This window comes from Mustela lutreola, chromosome 1, assembly GCF_030435805.1.
Source record: "Mustela lutreola isolate mMusLut2 chromosome 1, mMusLut2.pri, whole genome shotgun sequence".
Lineage (NCBI taxonomy): Eukaryota > Metazoa > Chordata > Mammalia > Carnivora > Mustelidae > Mustela > Mustela lutreola.
In genome coordinates, this window is record NC_081290.1 from 237,677,856 (window position 1) to 237,696,676 (window position 18,821).

The 18,821-nt window shown below is 37.0% G+C and overlaps 2 protein-coding genes across 2 annotated transcripts; both read left to right on the forward strand.

Annotated features, from left to right (window-relative positions):
* The first annotated feature begins 4,901 nt into the window (after positions 1–4,901).
* Positions 4,902–5,864, forward strand: LOC131821845 (olfactory receptor 10A2). Its single transcript, XM_059158186.1, has one exon. The coding sequence runs from the start codon at positions 4,911–4,913 to the stop codon at positions 5,862–5,864; it is 954 nt and encodes a 317-aa protein (XP_059014169.1). The 5' UTR covers positions 4,902–4,910.
* Positions 5,865–16,636: 10,772 nt separating this feature from the next.
* Positions 16,637–17,599, forward strand: LOC131821852 (olfactory receptor 10A5-like). The gene has a single exon (XM_059158199.1). The coding sequence runs from the start codon at positions 16,646–16,648 to the stop codon at positions 17,597–17,599; it is 954 nt and encodes a 317-aa protein (XP_059014182.1). The 5' UTR covers positions 16,637–16,645.
* The last annotated feature ends 1,222 nt before the right edge of the window (positions 17,600–18,821 follow it).

The window sequence follows — 18,821 nt, forward strand, 5'->3', positions numbered from 1 at the left end:
ACATTTTTATGTAAAATCTTGTCTATGGCTCTAATAATTGACCTAGATTAGAAACTCTGAGGAAATTTGAAGCAAAATGCAAGAAACTTTAAGGGACTTCCTACAGATTTTCTCAACTGCTTTTCAAAAAATTATGTTGATTTGCAGTCAAAATCTATCTATACCATCCCTCTCGTTAGCACCGAGTCTCTTGTGATTGTTTTCACTTTCTAAGTTTGATGAGAAAAGTTAAACTTCTGTGTTATTTATAGATTTGCTCAATTTTTGCTTATTTTGCTAATTTTATATGCTTTTCTTTATTGCCAGTTTTGGCAATCTAAATCTTTGTGACCCCTAGCTTTTGTTGGCAGAGGTATTGTTTTTCCTTAATGAGGTGTAGACCTCCTTACAAATCATTAGACGCTTTTAATTGTTTATTGAGTAACTACAAGTACAATTCCAAGTTTACCATTTGCATTTAAAAATTTAAGAGGTGTTTTGAGTTACAGGGGCATGTGGGTGGCTCAGTTGGAAGAGCATGGGGCTCTTGATCTTAGGTCATGAGTTCAAACCCTATGTTGAGCAGAGTGTACTTAAAAAAAAATCCTAAAGAAAGAGTTGTTATGAGTTACAAAAGTATTGTATTCTTTGTAATATATGTGTTTATCTCAATACAAAGTAATACATTGTCAAGATGAATAATGTAGAATATATGAAACATAAAGAAGAAATGTAAAACACATATTCATACCACTAAGATTGTGGCATTTAAATGAATAAAACTGCAGTTTTTCCATGTATGGATATAAGTTAATATTTTAAAACAAATGTCTTCCCTTTGAACATACTATTTTGTAACATATCATCCACTTAGCTAAATATATTGTTTCCTTCTCATGTCATTAAGTTCATTAAGTGTTCTTCTATAATATAATTCTAAATCCATCCCGAATTCTATAGCAGAGATATAACAGTTTAAATACTTTCTATCTTTAGTTTGTTTGGTTTTTGGTTTTTGGTTTTTAATTTTTTAAATTTATTTTCAGCATAACAGTATTCATTGTTTTTGCACCACACCCAGTGCTCCATGCAATCTGTGCCCTCTCCAATACCCACCACTTGGTTTCCCCAACCTCCCACCTCCAGCCCCTTCAAAACCCTCAGATTGTTTTTCAGAGTCCATAGTCTCTCATGGTTCACCTACCCTCCCAATTTCCCTCAACTCCCTTCTCCTCTCTAACTCCCCTTGTCTTCCATGCTATTTGTTATGCTCCACAAATAAGTAAAACCATAAGATAATTGATTCTCTCTGCTTGACTTATTTCACTCAGCATAATCTCTTCCAGCCCCATCCATGTTGCTACAAAGGTTGGGTATTCATCCTTTCTGACGAAGTAACTATTTTCTATCTTTATTCTTTCTGTTCCTTGTTTGTTACTACATTGTCATAAACAAAGTTGAGAGGAACATACTGGTAAATGCAATTTGTACTCAAACTTAATCTAAAATTGTAGATTGCTTATCTTTGATGTATTTTGTGAAATCTATGTGTTACTTTCACTTATCATGTTTATTTCCCTTCACTTTTAACATAAATGAGTACTACAATTTTTAAAAGTCTTACTTTTTTTTATGATTGAGTATGGTTGACACAAAATGTTATATTAGTTCTGGGTGTATAACTTTGTGATGTGACAGGTTTATACATTATGCTATATTCACCACAAGTATAGCTACCATCTGTCCCATTACATTGCTATTTCATTATCATTCCACTGTATTCCTCATGCTCTGCCTTTTATTACCATATCTTACTGGTTCCCTAAGTGGAAGCCTGTAGCTCCCTCTCCTCTTCATCCATTTTGCCCAACACCCCATCCCCCTCTACCTGGCAACATCAGTTTGTCTCTGATTTTATACTTCTGATTCTGCTTTCTTTGGTTGTTTATTCTCTTCTTTAGATTCTATTTATGATTGGAATCATATGGTATTTGTCTCTCTGTCTAAAAACCTTGTTTTTCGTTTCCATTTACTTTCTGCAAACTCCTTACATTTTTTCCATGTTTTGTAACCATTCTGATTTCAAATGTATGTTTATATTTATTGCTACTTTTCCTTTTCTTCCCCCACGCTATAAAAAAATTTTTATTGTGGTAAGAACAGTTAAGATGAGATATACATCATAAATTTTTAAGTACACAATGTAGTATTATTAACTATAAGTACAGTATTGTACAGCATACGTCTAGAACCATCACTCTAATACTATAAGATTAAGCTCAAAATTGGCTCTTGCTTTACATAAATTTCAGGTTACATTAAGAAAGTAGTCTATTTATGAGTTAGTAAAACTTGCTAGTTTAGATTTTTTACTGAATAAGAGTAAATGTTGAATTCATGAAATATTTTGTGATCTACTGAAATTAGCATATTTTTCTAAATTGAATTTTGATGAGATTAATTATATTTGATTATTTTGAAATTACAAATCATGCTTGCATTTTGCATTCCTAGAATAAATTCTACTTGGCCCTACAGATAATTTTAGATTAACAAAGATCTCAATTTACTTGACATTTTTGGACTAGTGTTCCCAAAGAAGATTGATCTTTGGGGTCTTTTGTGTGTATTATATTTGCAACTTTTGAAAACAGGTATATGTAATTGTCATAAAGGTAATTGGAAAACATTGCACCTTTTCTCTTTTTGTTCTGAATCACAAGATTTATCCATTCTTGAAGGACTGAATTACTACAGCCATTAAACTATTTCAGGCAATAGCCCTTATTTTAAATTTTTTATAAAATTACTCTAACACACCCATATTTTTTCTTGGTTTGCTGTGAGTTTGTTTTTCTCTGAGAGAGAGGGAGTGAGAGCAAGCAAGCAAGAAAGCAAGCAGAGGGGCAGGGCAAGACAGACATGGTGGGAGAGAATCCCAAACAGGTTCCACACGCAGTGCAACCTAATGACAGACTCCATCCCATGACCCTGATTTCACAACCTGAGTGGAAAGCAAGAGTGGGAGATTTAGCATACCAAGCTACGCAGGTGACCTGTATTTCATCTTTTATTAAATCAAAGTGAAACTTACATATTAGCAGAAAACAACATATTTCGCTTAACATATCACACATTTATTAATGTAATTATATTCCCTTATAATTTACATTTTAAAATTCTATTTCTAAGGTTATTTTCCATTTCTTATTTCTAAGATTGCATATTTTTGTATTCTGTATTACTTTATTAAATTTTCCAACAATTTATTTCACTTTTTAACTTTTCAAAGGACAAACTAGGATATATTTGTCAATTTTATGATTTATAAATTATTTTCTACTATTAGTTCTCTTTCCTCATTTCGGCCTCTATTTTGCTTCCTAGTTGATTGGATAACCCAGTTGATTTAATTATTTCTTCTGGTGTAATAATGTCTTAATTATCTCCCCTCCAAAAATCTTAACATGCATATACCATATTTTGTCACGTCTGTTGTCAGCAGAAATCTGTTGTTCTTGCAATTTCCTTTATTTCTGGTTTTACTGAGATATAATTGATATTTAACATTGTGTAAGGTATGCAATGTGAATATATTCTGAAATGATTACCGTGTTAAGGTGAGTTAACATAGCCTTCATGTCACATAATTACCTTGTGTGTGTGTATGTGTATGTGATAAAGACATTTGAAATCTACTCTCGGGGCACCTGGATGGCACAGTGGGTTAAAGCCTCTGCTTTAAGCTCAGGTGTGGTCCCAGGGTCCTGGGATCATGCCCCACATCAGGCTCTCTGCTCAGCAGGTAACCTGCTTCTTCCTTTCTCTCTCTGCCTGCCTCTCTCTGCCTCCTTGTGAGCTCTGTCAAATAAATAAACAAAAAAGGGGGAAATTGGAAGGGGAGGTGAACCATGAGAGACTATGGACTCTAAAAAACAATCTGGGAGGTTTGAAGTGGCAGGGGGGTGGGAGGTTGGGGTACCAGGTGGTGGGTATTATAGAGGGCACAGATTGCATGGAGCACTGGGTGTGGTAAAAAAATAATGAATACTGTTATACTGAAAATAAATAAAAAAATAAGAAAAAAATCTAAAAAAAAAGAAATCTACTCTCTGCAACTTTCAAGTATATAATACGATATTGTTAACTACAGTCACCATGCTGTACACTGTATCCCATTATTTGTCTTATAACTGGAAATTTGTGCCCTTTAGCCAACATCTCACTACTTCCCCCAGCTTCCCAGGCCCTGACCACCATCAGTCCATTCTCTGTTTCCATGAGTTTGCCTCTTTTAGACTCTACACATAAGTGAGAACATACAGTATTTGTCTTTCCCTATCTCACTTAGCTTACGTAGCTTAATGCCCTCAAGGTCCATCGATCTTGTTTCTTCCAAATAGTAGGGTTACCTCCTTTGTATGGCTGAATTATAATTCCGTGTGTGTATGTGTATGTGTGAGTGTGTGTGTGCATGCACATGTGAGATTTCTTTATCCATCCATCCTCTGATAGACATTCAGATTGTTTTCATATCTTAGTTTTGGTGAATAATGGCACAATGAACATGGGACAAAAGATATGCTTTAACCCCACCTCAAAGGTGTTAAGGGTGCAGCAGTAAAGGGGTGTGGTAAATATGATCTGATTTGTTTTAGTAAATATGGTAAAAAAGAAAAGGCAGCAAAAAGTTCATAAAAAGAGTATAAGTAGGGAATGATGACCATTACCATTCAAGAGCTCAAGTTCTGGCCATTCTTCCTTGTGCCTTTATTCTGAGACAATACAAGGCCCTTCTTCTTCCAACTGAGATCTTGACCTTGCCTCTTTTCCTGACACTAAAAAGGAACCTGAAAAACAAACCCAGATTCTGACACTTCCAATCAAGATTCTCTCTCCATGACCACAACTGGGGATTCCTTTCTTTATCTATGGCTGGAGGAAACTGGACAAGAGTTGAAGAGTTTATCCTCTTGAGCTTCTCTTCCTTACCTACCGAAGTACAGTCATTACTCTTCCTGACATTTCTAATCATCTACCTGGTCACCCTGATGGGAAACAGCCTCATCATACTGGTTACGTTGGCTGACCCCATGCTACACAGTCCTATGTACTTCTTCCTCAGGAACTTGTCCTTCTTGGAGATTGGCTTCAACTTAGTCATTGTGCCCAAGATGTTGGGGACTCTGCTTGCCTGGGACACAACCATCTCCTTCCTTGGCTGTGCCACACAGATGTATTTCTTCTTCTTCTTTGGAGTAGATGAATGCTTCCTCCTGGCCACCATGGCTTATGATCGCTATGTGGCCATCTGCAGTCCCTTGCACTACCCAGTCATCATGAACCAAAGGACCCGTGCCAAACTCGCTATTGCCTCCTGGTTTCCAGGCTTTCCCGTAGCTACTGTGCAGACCACGTGGCTCTTCAGCTTTCCATTCTGTGGCACCAACAAGGTGAATCACTTCTTCTGTGACAGCCCACCTGTGCTGAGGCTGGTCTGTGCAGACACAACACTGTTTGAGATCTATGCGATTGTTGGAACCATTCTGTTCGTCATGATACCCTGCTTGCTGATTCTGTGTTCCTACACTCGCATTGCTGCTGCCATCCTAAAGATTCCATCAGCTAAAGGGAAGCATAAAGCCTTCTCCACCTGCTCCTCCCACCTCCTTGTTGTCTCCCTGTTCTATGTATCATTAAGCCTTACCTACTTTCGGCCTAAATCCAATAATTCTCCTGAAAGCAAAAAGCTGCTGTCATTGTCCTACACTGTTATGACTCCCATGTTGAACCCCATCATTTATAGCCTGAGAAATAATGAGGTGAAGAATGCCTTTAGCCGAACCTTCCGCAAGGTTTTAGGCCTTATAAATTGCATCCCATAGACATTAAGAAGAGTAAGTGTACTTAATGGGAGCAATCAGTTTCCTATCTGGGATTCCTCTGCCTCTCCTATCTCTTTTGAGAAGAAACCCAGCTGCTGAAATGATGTTAGGGCAGCTCAGTGCAGGCAAAAGAGCATAGAAGTAGATGAAGACCTCCTGCTACAACCTATGGAATTCCTATGCTCATTGTAGGCTTACATTATTTTTATCATTGCTACAGTGGTATTTTGACAATTCTATGACCTATCCATTCCAGGTATTTACTTTATTATTATGTGCCAATGTTACATATGCTCCGACATTATGAAACTGCTTATACTGTGATCTTGGAGACACAAAAAGTCATCTTGGCACTTTATCTTGTTTTAGATAAGATATTTAAACTTCATTTCAGTTTGAAAGGAGCCTAAAGTCCCTGTTTACATAATTTATTCATTTCTTCTTTGTATGCTCCTGAGGCAGTACTGGCTCTTAAGTTAGTTGGTATTTAACATGGATAGAGGAAAAGTGGAATAGTAATCTCCATGCATAGTCCTTTATAACCCCAAGAGCCTTAATCAGTTCCTTTCTCAGGCTAATTTTCCCAGATAATTTTGTATACCAAAAAAAAAAAAAAAATTATGCTCATTATTATCAACTTGTCACCAGTAAAGACTTTCCTTGTTTGGCTAACAAATAAGCCACATAGAAACTTACTCGCTCACTGCCTCATTGTCATATTTTATTTTTGTAAAAATATTCTACGTGAGATATTCCATTTAAAATTTTGAGATCTCCCTATTGCTTTCTGTGAGCTGGAAATAATTTCATAAGTATTTAATTTAGAGATGTTTTCATATACTGTTTTCTTTAGCATAAAGTATCATTAGATAACAAATACAATGGTTTACCATGTTTTGAAAGTGACATAAACCACACCTCCTTATACTTTTTTTAAAATTTATTCATTTATTTGGGAGTAAGCAGGAAGGGAGAGAGGATGAACAGGAAAAGAGCAGAGGGAGAAGCAGACTCCTGCTGAGCAGGGAGCCCGAATTGGAGCTCCATCTCAGGACCCTGTGATCATGACCTGAGTGTAAGGCAGACTCTCTGCTGAGCCACCCAGGTGCACCCCCCCTTTTTAAATCAACTTAGTTAATATTTTGTATTGGTTTCAGGAATAGAATTTAATGATTCATCACTTACATATCAATACCCAGTGCTCATTACATCATGTGTCCTCCTCAATGCCTATCACCCAGTTACTCCATCCCCCCCACCTACCTCCTCTCCAGCAGCCCACAGTTTGTTCCCTATAGTTTAGTGTCTCTTATGGTTTGCCTCCCTCTCTATCTTTATTTTGTTTTTTCTTCCCTTATTCTATATTAATCTGGTTTGTTTTTAAATTCCACAAATGAGTGAAATAATTTGGTATTTGCCTTTCTTTAACTGAGTTATTTTGCTTAGCATAATACACTCTATTTCCATCCATGTTGATTGCAAATGGCAAGATTTCATTAGTTTTGATGGCTGAGTAATACTCCACTATATACATATATGTGTATTCCGCTATACACACACACACACACACACACACAACCTCTTCTTTAACCATTCATTACACAATGGACATTTGGGATCTTTGCATAATTTGGCTAATTTCAAGAGTGCTGCAATAAACATTGGGGTCCTTGTGTGCCTTTGAATCAACATTTTTGTATCTTTTGGATAAATATGTGACAGTGCAAATTGCTGAGTTATAGGGTAATTCCATTTTTAACTTTTGAGAAACCTCCACAGTGTTTTCCAGAGTGGCTCCACTGATTTGCATTCCTGTCAACAGTGTAGAAGAGTTCCCCTTTCTCCACATCCTTGCCAGCCAACATCTATTGTTTCCTGAGTTGTTAATCGTCACCATTCTGACCAGTGTCAGGTGGCTTCTCAATGTGGTTTTGATATAACTGATGATAGTTATGTTGAGCATCTTTTCATGTGTCTGTTAGGTATTTCTACGTCTTCTTTTGAGAAATGTAGGTTCATGTCTTCTACCCATTTCTTAACTTGATTATTTATTTTTAAAGTATATTGATTTTCGTGAGTTCTTTATAGATTCTGGATACTAGCCACTTATCCATTATTTCATTTGCAGATGTCTTCTCCCATTCCACTGGTTGTCTTTTAGTTTTGTTGATTGTTTCTTTCTCTATGCAGAAGATTTTTGTCTAGATGAGGTCCCAGTAGTTCATTTTTACTATTGTTTCCTTTGCCTCTGGAAACATGTCTAGTAAAAAGTTGCTGTGGCCAAGTGCAGAGGGGCTGCTGCCTGCTTTCTCCACTAGGACATCAATGGTTTTCTGTGTTACTTTAGGTCTTTCATCCATTTTGAATTTATTTTTGTGTATAGTGTAGGAAAGTGGTCCAGTTTCATTTGTGTGCATGTCGCTGTCCAGTTTTCCCAACACATTTGTTGAAGAGATTGTCACTTTTTCCCATTGGATATTCTTGCCTCCTTTGTTGAAGATTAGTTGGCCATATGGTTGTGGGTCCACTTCTGGGTTCTCTGTGCTGTTCCTCTCATTTATGTGTCTGGTTTTCTGCCAGCACCATACTGTCTTGATGATCACAGCTTTGTATACATCTTGTAGTCTGGAGTCGTGATGCCTCCCACTTTGCTTTTCATTTTCAAAATTACTTTGGCTATTTAGGGTCTTTTCTGGTTCCATACAAATTTTAGGATTGTTCATTCTAGCTCATTGGAAAATGCTGGTGGTATTTGGATAGGGATTGCTAAATGTTGCTTTTGGTAGTATAGACATTTCAATAGTGTTCTCCAATCCATGAGCATGGAGTTGCTGGCTTGTAGTAATTAGTCAATACATACTGGCTGATGAGCAATTATTGGCTATAAGATAGGTTATTGTAACCTTATAATCATATGAGAGATGAATGCACATGTTATAATATATTTACAGCAAGAATAATAATATATCCCATCTAATCATATCAATGCTATAAAATCAACATAATATCTTTGTCTCAGCAGTATGGAGAGTGAAATTCAGAGAGTTTAACAAAGTTGCTGAGCATCAAAATCAGAGAGCTCCAGTGCTGGAATTAAACTGAAGTCCCAGTGCTCATCCCAACACATGCCCTCCTTAATAACCATGCCCTGAGCGCTGGTGTTATGCACAAGAAATGAATTGTTGAATTGCAATAAGAACTTATGATGCTTAAGTGAACATAATGAAAAATAAAAATAAAAAATATTAAAAAAGACATTCAAACCTCCGAATAAAGAATATTTTCAGATTTTTTTTTCAGATTTCTTTCCACAGAACATAAAACAGAAGAAAATTTCTGCTTCAAAATAAATGGTAATAAAATAAAAAAATAACCTGAAGTCCATCAGACTCCAAAAATTTTGTGCTTTTCTCTACACAATGCTACATTCCTAGATATGGGTTTTGTTTCTTAAACTTCATCCTATTGGCATCTGATATTACTTAGGGCACCAAAGGGCAGTGGATCCAAGAGAGGTCAGGTACCCTTGAGGAAGGGAAAGAAGAGGAGCTAAGGTGAGCCCAATTATACCTGGAGGAAAAAACAGATGCCAGCCCTTCAACTGTCCCTGAGGACAAAAGAGACACAGCTGGGAATAACCCTCCTAAATCAGGACTGGGAGGATGGCCAACCCATGTAGTGCACCCTCTTAAGCCTGACAAAGGAGAAAGCAGGGACCTGGCTTCAGGTCCCACCATTAATGGTTCCTACAGAGTAACACTTCCCTGGTTCTTCTTCTGGTTCTTTTTTTTTTTTTTTTTAATTTTATTTATTTATTTTTCAGAGAGAGAACACAAGCAGGCAGAGAGGCAGGCAAAGGCAGAGAGAGAAGCAGGCTCCCTGCTAGACAAGGAGCCTGACGTGGGACTCGATCCCAGAACTCTGGGATCATGACCCGAGCCGAAGGCAGCAGCTTAACCAACTGAACCACCCAGGCATGCCTGCTCTTCTGGTTCTTCTGACAACAGAGTAAGAGCCCTTCAAACACTCAACCACAACCATGAAGTATGGGTAAGAGGCAGAGCTGAGCAAGGCAGATCTCCCTGTTGCACACAGATAAGCCTCTCTGCAAGGGCCACATCAGTCAAAGGCTCCTCTCCAGGTTCAGATGCTCAACTGGACCAGGTTTGGCAGGCTTTGGAGGGACATTCTATTCCTGTGTCCACACTGGTAAGATCTCATCAATTCCTCTTATGTGTATGCATCAGTTTCTTCTTTCTACTTCTAAGATAAGTGAGATCTGAGACATTAAAAAGATAGAGTTTACCAGTTTTCAAATCTGACCTCTAATGCCTTCTCAGTCAGAAAGCTTCCAAGCCTGGCAACCTCCACAGGACATATACTTCACCTAAGTTTGACTCTCCTCTGACAGACTCAGGGAAGACTTGCCTCAGTGGAACATTCGTGAAGCAGAGCACATCAGAGCACACTACTTCTTTAGGGCAAGAGGATGGGTGCCGAAGGCCTAGAAGTGTGGTTTCCTATTCCTGCGGCAGTCGGTCAAATGATTAGCAGAGAGATGTTCCTGCAGAAGTTCTCGAGGGACTAGATGGGAAGGAGCCTGTGGGCTGGTCTTGAGCCATCAGGTTCTGTGATGCCTCCTACTCCCGAGCCAGGGTGCCATGTCTTCTTCCCCGGTAGTCTCCAGAAGTTCTATGGGAATCCAGAAGACAGCTCCATCTCTCCTCTCTCTACCTTTCCAGTTCTCTTCACCAGCACCAAACACTGCATGTTGTCCTGAAACGGAGCCACTCATGAAAGTGGTCTTAGTGGAGAGTATGAGTAGATATGGAATCCAATGGAAACTCCAGGAGTAATAAACTTTCTGAAACTCTTGTAAGCATTTTTCCACTCATTTATCCAAAAGTACATATAAATAGCTAAATCTGCATATGCATTGAGCCTATGCCTCTAAATAATGAGCAGATCCTGGCTTAAAGGGGCTTGCAGATTAAATTGGGAAATTCTGATACCAATAGATAATTAAAATATAACTGAATAACTAAGCATTATTAAAAGGACCCAGGAATAACCCTATCTGGAAGCATCACAGAGGAAACTCATCTGAGTATTGAAAATGGGAAGGAGAATGTCAGCATGTACAAACACAGATAATGCTCTATGCGAAGATATTAGAGCAGAGATTGGCTAACCACAACCCATGAGTGAAATCCAGCTAGTCCCCCGTTCTATGTGGCCCAGAGCTAAAATGGACTGTCAAATTTTTTAAATGGTTAAATAAACCAACAAAGAATAGTGCATAGCACCTGAAAATGACATGAAATTCAAATTTTGATGTCTACAAATAAAGTTTTATTGGAAGTCAGCCAAGCTCATTTGTTTGGGTAGTGCATATACCTGTAATCTTAATGTTTATTTATTTACCTGTACATAAGGTGTTTTAAGTGTGTGTGTGTGTGTGTGTGTGTGTGCATTCATTTGAATACTGAGCAGTTGCCACAGAGATCACATGATCCATAAAGTCTAAAATATTTTCTATCTGACCTTTTACAGAAAAAACTTTGTTGACCTCTGGTATGGAACCATAAAACAAAGTAATTATCAATAAATAGTGAGGAACTCAGCGTCAGTAGAGATTAAGGTACCTGGATGATGAGGACACAGAAGGTAAGAGCTAAGCACTATTCTGTGTTCATAACGTGCGTCTTGCTGAAAACCCAAGTGTTGCTTTTATTACATTTTTTCTGGTTATGCTTCTGAGTGCAGTCTCTGCCTTGTATTGCCTATGCAGACAGGTTACCAATTACTTAGACAGTTGTGAGAAGAATATGAGAAAAGTAAAAATATGCAGTATATTCTGTTATGTCCTCAGTAAATACTACCAGCACCTGGTCACCATTTTCATTTCTATTGTGACTGCGTTTTATGGCTGCTATATAACAAATGTAGCTCACTGGAAAATGTTTAGAAAGCCAGAAAATGAAGTTCTAAATGAGAAAACCCCATCCCTTTTCCACCTACTTAAAGGTAATTATTGGTAAAATTTTGCACCTTCTCCCAGTCTATTTTTTTTTTGTGCACATATTTATGAAGTTGGAAACTTACATGTGCACATGTGTATGGTTGTGTTTTTTTTCTCTTTTACTATTGTATGATGGGTACTATTCAGTAAATGTCCTTCAAAACGACTTGGGTGATTACATGTTATTTTCTTAATTGTTTGATTCATAGTTGACTTGGTCGTTTAGGTATCAGTGGTTTTTTCCAATTTTGACATGATAATGCTGTAACACAGAGTACATTTTTATGTAAAATCTTGTCTATGGCTCTAATAATTGACCTAGATTAGAAACTCTGAGGAAATTTGAAGCAAAATGCAAGAAACTTTAAGGGACTCCCTACATATTTTCTCAACTGCTTTTCAAAAAATTATGTTGATTTGCAGTCAAAATCTATACCATCCCTCTCGTTAGCACCGAGTCTCTTGTGATTGTTTTCACTTTCTAAGTTTGATGAGAAAAGTTGAACTTCTGTGTTATTTATAGATTTGCTCAATTTTTGCTTATTTTGCTAATTTTATATGCTTTTCTTTATTGCCAGTTTTGGCAATCTAAATCTTTGTGACCCCTAGCTTTTGTTGGCAGAGGTATTGTTTTTCCTTAATGAGGTGTAGACCTCCTTACAAATCATTAGACGCTTTTAATTGTTTATTGAGTAACTACAAGTACAATTCCAAGTTTACCATTTGCATTTAAAAATTTAAGAGGTGTTTTGAGTTACAGGGGCATGTGGGTGGCTCAGTTGGAAGAGCATGGGGCTCTTGATCTTAGGTCATGAGTTCAAACCCTATGTTGAGCAGAGTGTACTTAAAAAAAAATCCTAAAGAAAGAGTTGTTATGAGTTACAAAAGTATTGTATTCTTTGTAATATATGTGTTTATCTCAATACAAAGTAATACATTGTCAAGATGAATAATGTAGAATATATGAAACACAAAGAAGAAATTTAAAACACATATTCATACCACTAAGATTGTGGCATTTAAATGAATAAAACTGCAGTTTTTCCATGTATGGATATAAGTTAATATTTTAAAACAAATGTCTTCCCTTTGAACATACTATTTTGTAACATATCATCATCCACTGGGCTAAATATATTGATTCCTTCTCATGTCATTAAGCCCATTAAGTGTTCTTCTATAACATATAAATCCCTGCAGAATTCTATAGAAGAGATATAACAGTGTTTACTACTTTCTGTCTTTATTCTTTCTGTACATTTGTCTGTTTATTATCATAAATAAAGTTGAGAGGAACATACTGGTAAATGCAATTTGTACTCAAACTTAATCTAAAATTGTAGATTGCTTATCTTTGATGTATTTTGTGAAATCTATGTGTTACTTTCACTTATCATGTTTATTTCCCTTCACTTTTAACATAAATGAGTACTACAATTTTTAAAAGTCTTACTTTTTTTATGATTGAGTATGGTTGACACAAAATGTTATATTAGTTCTGGGTGTATAACTTTGTGATGTGACAGGTTTATACATTATGCTATATTCACCACAAGTATAGCTACCATCTGTCCCATTACATTGCTATTTCATTATCATTCCACTGTATTCCTCATGCTCTGCCTTTTATTACCATATCTTACTGGTTCCCTAAGTGGAAGCCTGTAGCTCCCTCTCCTCTTCATCCATTTTGCCCAACACCCCATCCTCCTCTACCTGGCAACATCAGTTTGTCTCTGATTTTATACTTCTGATTCTGCTTTCTTTGGTTGTTTATTCTTTTCTTTAGATTCTATTTATGATTGGAATCATATGGTATTTGTCTCTCTGTCTAAAAACCTTGTTTTTCGTTTCCATTTACTTTCTGCAAACTCCTTACATTTTTTCCATGTTTTGTAACCATTCTGATTTCAAATGTATGTTTATATTTATTGCTACTTTTCCTTTTTTTCCCCACGCTATAAAAAAATTTTTATTGTGGTAAGAACAGTTAAGATGAGATATACATCATAAATTTTTAAGTACACAATGTAGTATTATTAACTATAAGTACAGTATTGTACAGCATACATCTAGAACCATCACCTTAATATTATACAGTTAAGCTCAAAATTGGCTCTTGTTTTACATAAATTTCAGGTTACATTAAGAAAGTAGTCTATTTATGAGTTAGTAAAACTTGCTAGTTTAGTTTTTTTTACTGAATCAGAGTAAATGTTGAATTCATGAAATATTTTGCGATCTACTGAGATTAGCGTATTTTTCTAAATTGAATTTTGATGAGATTAACTATATTTGATTATTTTGAAATTACAAATCATACTTGCATTTTGCATTCCTAGAATAAATTCTACTTGGCCCTACAGATAATTTTAGATTAACAAAGATCTCAATTTACTTGACATTTTTGGACTAGTGTTCCCAAAGAAGATTGATCTTTGGGGTCTTTTGTGTGTATTATATTTGCAACTTTTGAAAACAGGTATATGTAATTGTCATAAAGGTAATTGGAAAACATTGCACCTTTTCTCTTTTTGTTCTGAATCACAAGATTTATCCATTCTTGAAGGACTGAATTACTACAGCCATTAAACTATTTCAGGCAATAGCCCTTATTTTAAATTTTTTATAAAATTACTCTAACACACCCATATTTTTTCTTGGTTTGCTGTGAGTTTGTTTTTCTCTGAGAGAGAGGGAGTGAGAGCAAGCAAGCAAGAAAGCAAGCAGAGGGGCAGGGCAAGACAGACATGGTGGGAGAGAATCCCAAACAGGTTCCACACGCAGTGCAACCTAATGACAGACTCCATCCCATGACCCTGATTTCACAACCTGAGTGGAAAGCAAGAGTGGGAGATTTAGCATACCAAGCTACGCAGGTGACCTGTATTTCATCTTTTATTAAATCAAAGTGAAACTTACATATTAGCAGAAAACAACATATTTCGCTTAACATATCACACATTTATTAATGTAATTATATTCCCTTATAATTTACATTTTAAAATTCTATTTCTAAGGTTATTTTCCATTTCTTATTTCTAAGATTGCATATTTTTGTATTCTGTATTACTTTATTAAATTTTCCAACAATTTATTTCACTTTTTAACTTTTCAAAGGACAAACTAGGATATATTTGTCAATTTTATGATTTATAAATTATTTTCTACTATTAGTTCTCTTTCCTCATTTCGGCCTCTATTTTGCTTCCTAGTTGATTGGATAACCCAGTTGATTTAATTATTTCTTCTGGTGTAATAATGTCTTAATTATCTCCCCTCCAAAAATCTTAACATGCATATACCATATTTTGTCACGTCTGTTGTCAGCAGAAATCTGTTGTTCTTGCAATTTCCTTTATTTCTGGTTTTACTGAGATATAATTGATATTTAACATTGTGTAAGGTATGCAATGTGAATATATTCTGAAATGATTACCGTGTTAAGGTGAGTTAACATAGCCTTCATGTCACATAATTACCTTGTGTGTGTGTATGTGTATGTGATAAAGACATTTGAAATCTACTCTCGGGGCACCTGGATGGCACAGTGGGTTAAAGCCTCTGCTTTAAGCTCAGGTGTGGTCCCAGGGTCCTGGGATCATGCCCCACATCAGGCTCTCTGCTCAGCAGGTAACCTGCTTCTTCCTTTCTCTCTCTGCCTGCCTCTCTCTGCCTCCTTGTGAGCTCTGTCAAATAAATAAACAAAAAAGGGGGAAATTGGAAGGGGAGGTGAACCATGAGAGACTATGGACTCTAAAAAACAATCTGGGAGGTTTGAAGTGGCAGGGGGGTGGGAGGTTGGGGTACCAGGTGGTGGGTATTATAGAGGGCACAGATTGCATGGAGCACTGGGTGTGGTAAAAAAATAATGAATACTGTTATACTGAAAATAAATAAAAAAATAAGAAAAAAATCTAAAAAAAAAGAAATCTACTCTCTGCAACTTTCAAGTATATAATACGATATTGTTAACTACAGTCACCATGCTGTACACTGTATCCCATTATTTGTCTTATAACTGGAAATTTGTGCCCTTTAGCCAACATCTCACTACTTCCCCCAGCTTCCCAGGCCCTGACCACCATCAGTCCATTCTCTGTTTCCATGAGTTTGCCTCTTTTAGACTCTACACATAAGTGAGAACATACAGTATTTGTCTTTCCCTATCTCACTTAGCTTACGTAGCTTAATGCCCTCAAGGTCCATCGATCTTGTTTCTTCCAAATAGTAGGGTTACCTCCTTTGTATGGCTGAATTATAATTCCGTGTGTGTATGTGTATGTGTGAGTGTGTGTGTGCATGCACATGTGAGATTTCTTTATCCATCCATCCTCTGATAGACATTCAGATTGTTTTCATATCTTAGTTTTGGTGAATAATGGCACAATGAACATGGGACAAAAGATATGCTTTAACCCCACCTCAAAGGTGTTAAGGGTGCAGCAGTAAAGGGGTGTGGTAAATATGATCTGATTTGTTTTAGTAAATATGGTAAAAAAGAAAAGGCAGCAAAAAGTTCATAAAAAGAGTATAAGTAGGGAATGATGACCATTACCATTCAAGAGCTCAAGTTCTGGCCATTCTTCCTTGTGCCTTTATTCTGAGACAATACAAGGCCCTTCTTCTTCCAACTGAGATCTTGACCTTGCCTCTTTTCCTGACACTAAAAAGGAACCTGAAAAACAAACCCAGATTCTGACACTTCCAATCAAGATTCTCTCTCCATGACCACAACTGGGGATTCCTTTCTTTATCTATGGCTGGAGGAAACTGGACAAGAGTTGAAGAGTTTATCCTCTTGAGCTTCTCTTCCTTACCTACCGAAGTACAGTCATTACTCTTCCTGACATTTCTAATCATCTACCTGGTCACCCTGATGGGAAACAGCCTCATCATACTGGTTACGTTGGCTGACCCCATGCTGCACAGTCCTATGTACTTCTTCCTCAGGAACTTGTCCTTCTTGGAGATTGGCTTCAACTTAGTCATTGTGCCCAAGATGTTGGGGACTCTGCTTGCCTGGGACACAACCATCTCCTTCCTTGGCTGTGCCACACAGATGTATTTCTTCTTCTTCTTTGGAGTAGATGAATGCTTCCTCCTGGCCACCATGGCTTATGACCGCTATGTGGCCATCTGCAGTCCCTTGCACTACCCAGTCATCATGAACCAAAGGACCCGTGCCAAACTCGCTATTGCCTCCTGGTTTCCAGGCTTTCCCGTAGCTACTGTGCAGACCACGTGGCTCTTCAGCTTTCCATTCTGTGGCACCAACAAGGTGAATCACTTCTTCTGTGACAGCCCACCTGTGCTGAGGCTGGTCTGTGCAGACACAACACTGTTTGAGATCTACGCAATTGTTGGAACCATTCTGATCGTCATGATACCCTGCTTGCTGATTCTGTGTTCCTACACTCGCATTGCTGCTGCCATCCTAAAGATTCCATCAACTAAAGGGAAGCATAAAGCCTTCTCCACCTGCTCTTCCCACCTCCTTGTTGTCTCCCTGTTCTATGTATCTTCAAGCCTTACCTACTTCCGGCCTAAATCCAATAATTCTCCTGAAAGCAAAAAGCTGCTGTCATTGTCCTACACTGTTATGACTCCCATGTTGAACCCCATCATTTATAGCCTGAGAAATAATGAGGTGAAGAATGCCTTCGGCCGGACCTTCCGCAAGGTTTTAGGCCTTATAAATTGTACCCCATAGACATTAAAAAGAGTAAGTGTACTGAATGGGGGCAATCTGTTTCCTATCTGGGATTCCTCTACCTCTCCTCCTATCTTGGTTAGAAGGAACTCAGTTGCCGAAATGATGTTAAGTCAGCTCAGTGCAGGCAAAAGAGCATAGAAGTAGATGAAGACCTCCTGCTACAACCTATGGAATTCCTATGCTCATTGTAGGCTTACATTATTTTTATCATTGCTACAGTGGTATTTTGACAATTCTATGACCTATCCATTCCAGGTATTTACTTTATTATTATGTACCAATGTTACATATATCCAACATTATGAAACTGCTTATACTGTGACCTTGGAGACACAAAAGTCATCTTGGCACTTTATCTTGTTTTGGATAAAATATCCAAACTTCATTTCAGTTTGAAAGGAGCCTAAAGTCCCTGTTTACATAATTTATTCATTTCTTCTTTGTATGCTCCTGAGGCAGTACTGGCTCTTAAGTTAGTTGGTATTTAACATGGAAGAGGAAAGTGGAATAGTAATCTCCATGCATAGTTTTTAAAACCCCAAGAGCCTTAATCAGTTCCTTCCTCAGGTTCCTTTTCCCAGGTAATAATATAGTACAAAAAATTATACTCAATATTATCAACTCATCATCAGTAAAGACTTCCCTTGTTTGACTAACAAATAAGCCACATAGAAACTTACTTTGCTTGCTGCCCCATTATCAAAATTTATTTTTGCAAAAGAAAATTCTACTTGAGATATTCCCTTTAAAATTTTTAGATCTCCGTATTGCTTTTGTGAGTTGGAAATAATTTAAGTATTTAATTTAGAGATGTCCTCATATACTGTATTCTTCACATTTCATTAGTAATAAACACACTGATTTACCATCTAATTTGATAACAACATGATTTACACTACACTGTACTTTTTTAAAGTTTTTATTTTAATTCTAGGTAGTTCACATATAGTGTTATATTAATCAAGTGTACAATATAGTAATTCAGAAATTCCATACATCACCTTTTGCTCATTAAAAGTGTGCTTCTTTTTTGATATGATTGTCTGTTTTGTGTGTGTTCAGTTTGAGGAGTTCGTTATAGATCCTGGATATCAACCTTTTGTCTGTACTATCATTTGCAAATATCTTCTCCCACTCCATGGGTTGCCTCTTTGTTTTTTTGACTGTTTCCTTTGCTGTGCAGAAGCTTTTGATTTTGATGAAGTCCCAAAAGTTTATT

Excerpts from the sequence above, each read along its gene's own strand:
- LOC131821845 (XM_059158186.1), top strand. The coding sequence starts at position 4,911 with ATGGCTGGAGGAAACTGGACAAGAGTTGAAGAGTTTATCCTCTTGAGC.
- LOC131821852 (XM_059158199.1), top strand. The coding sequence starts at position 16,646 with ATGGCTGGAGGAAACTGGACAAGAGTTGAAGAGTTTATCCTCTTGAGC.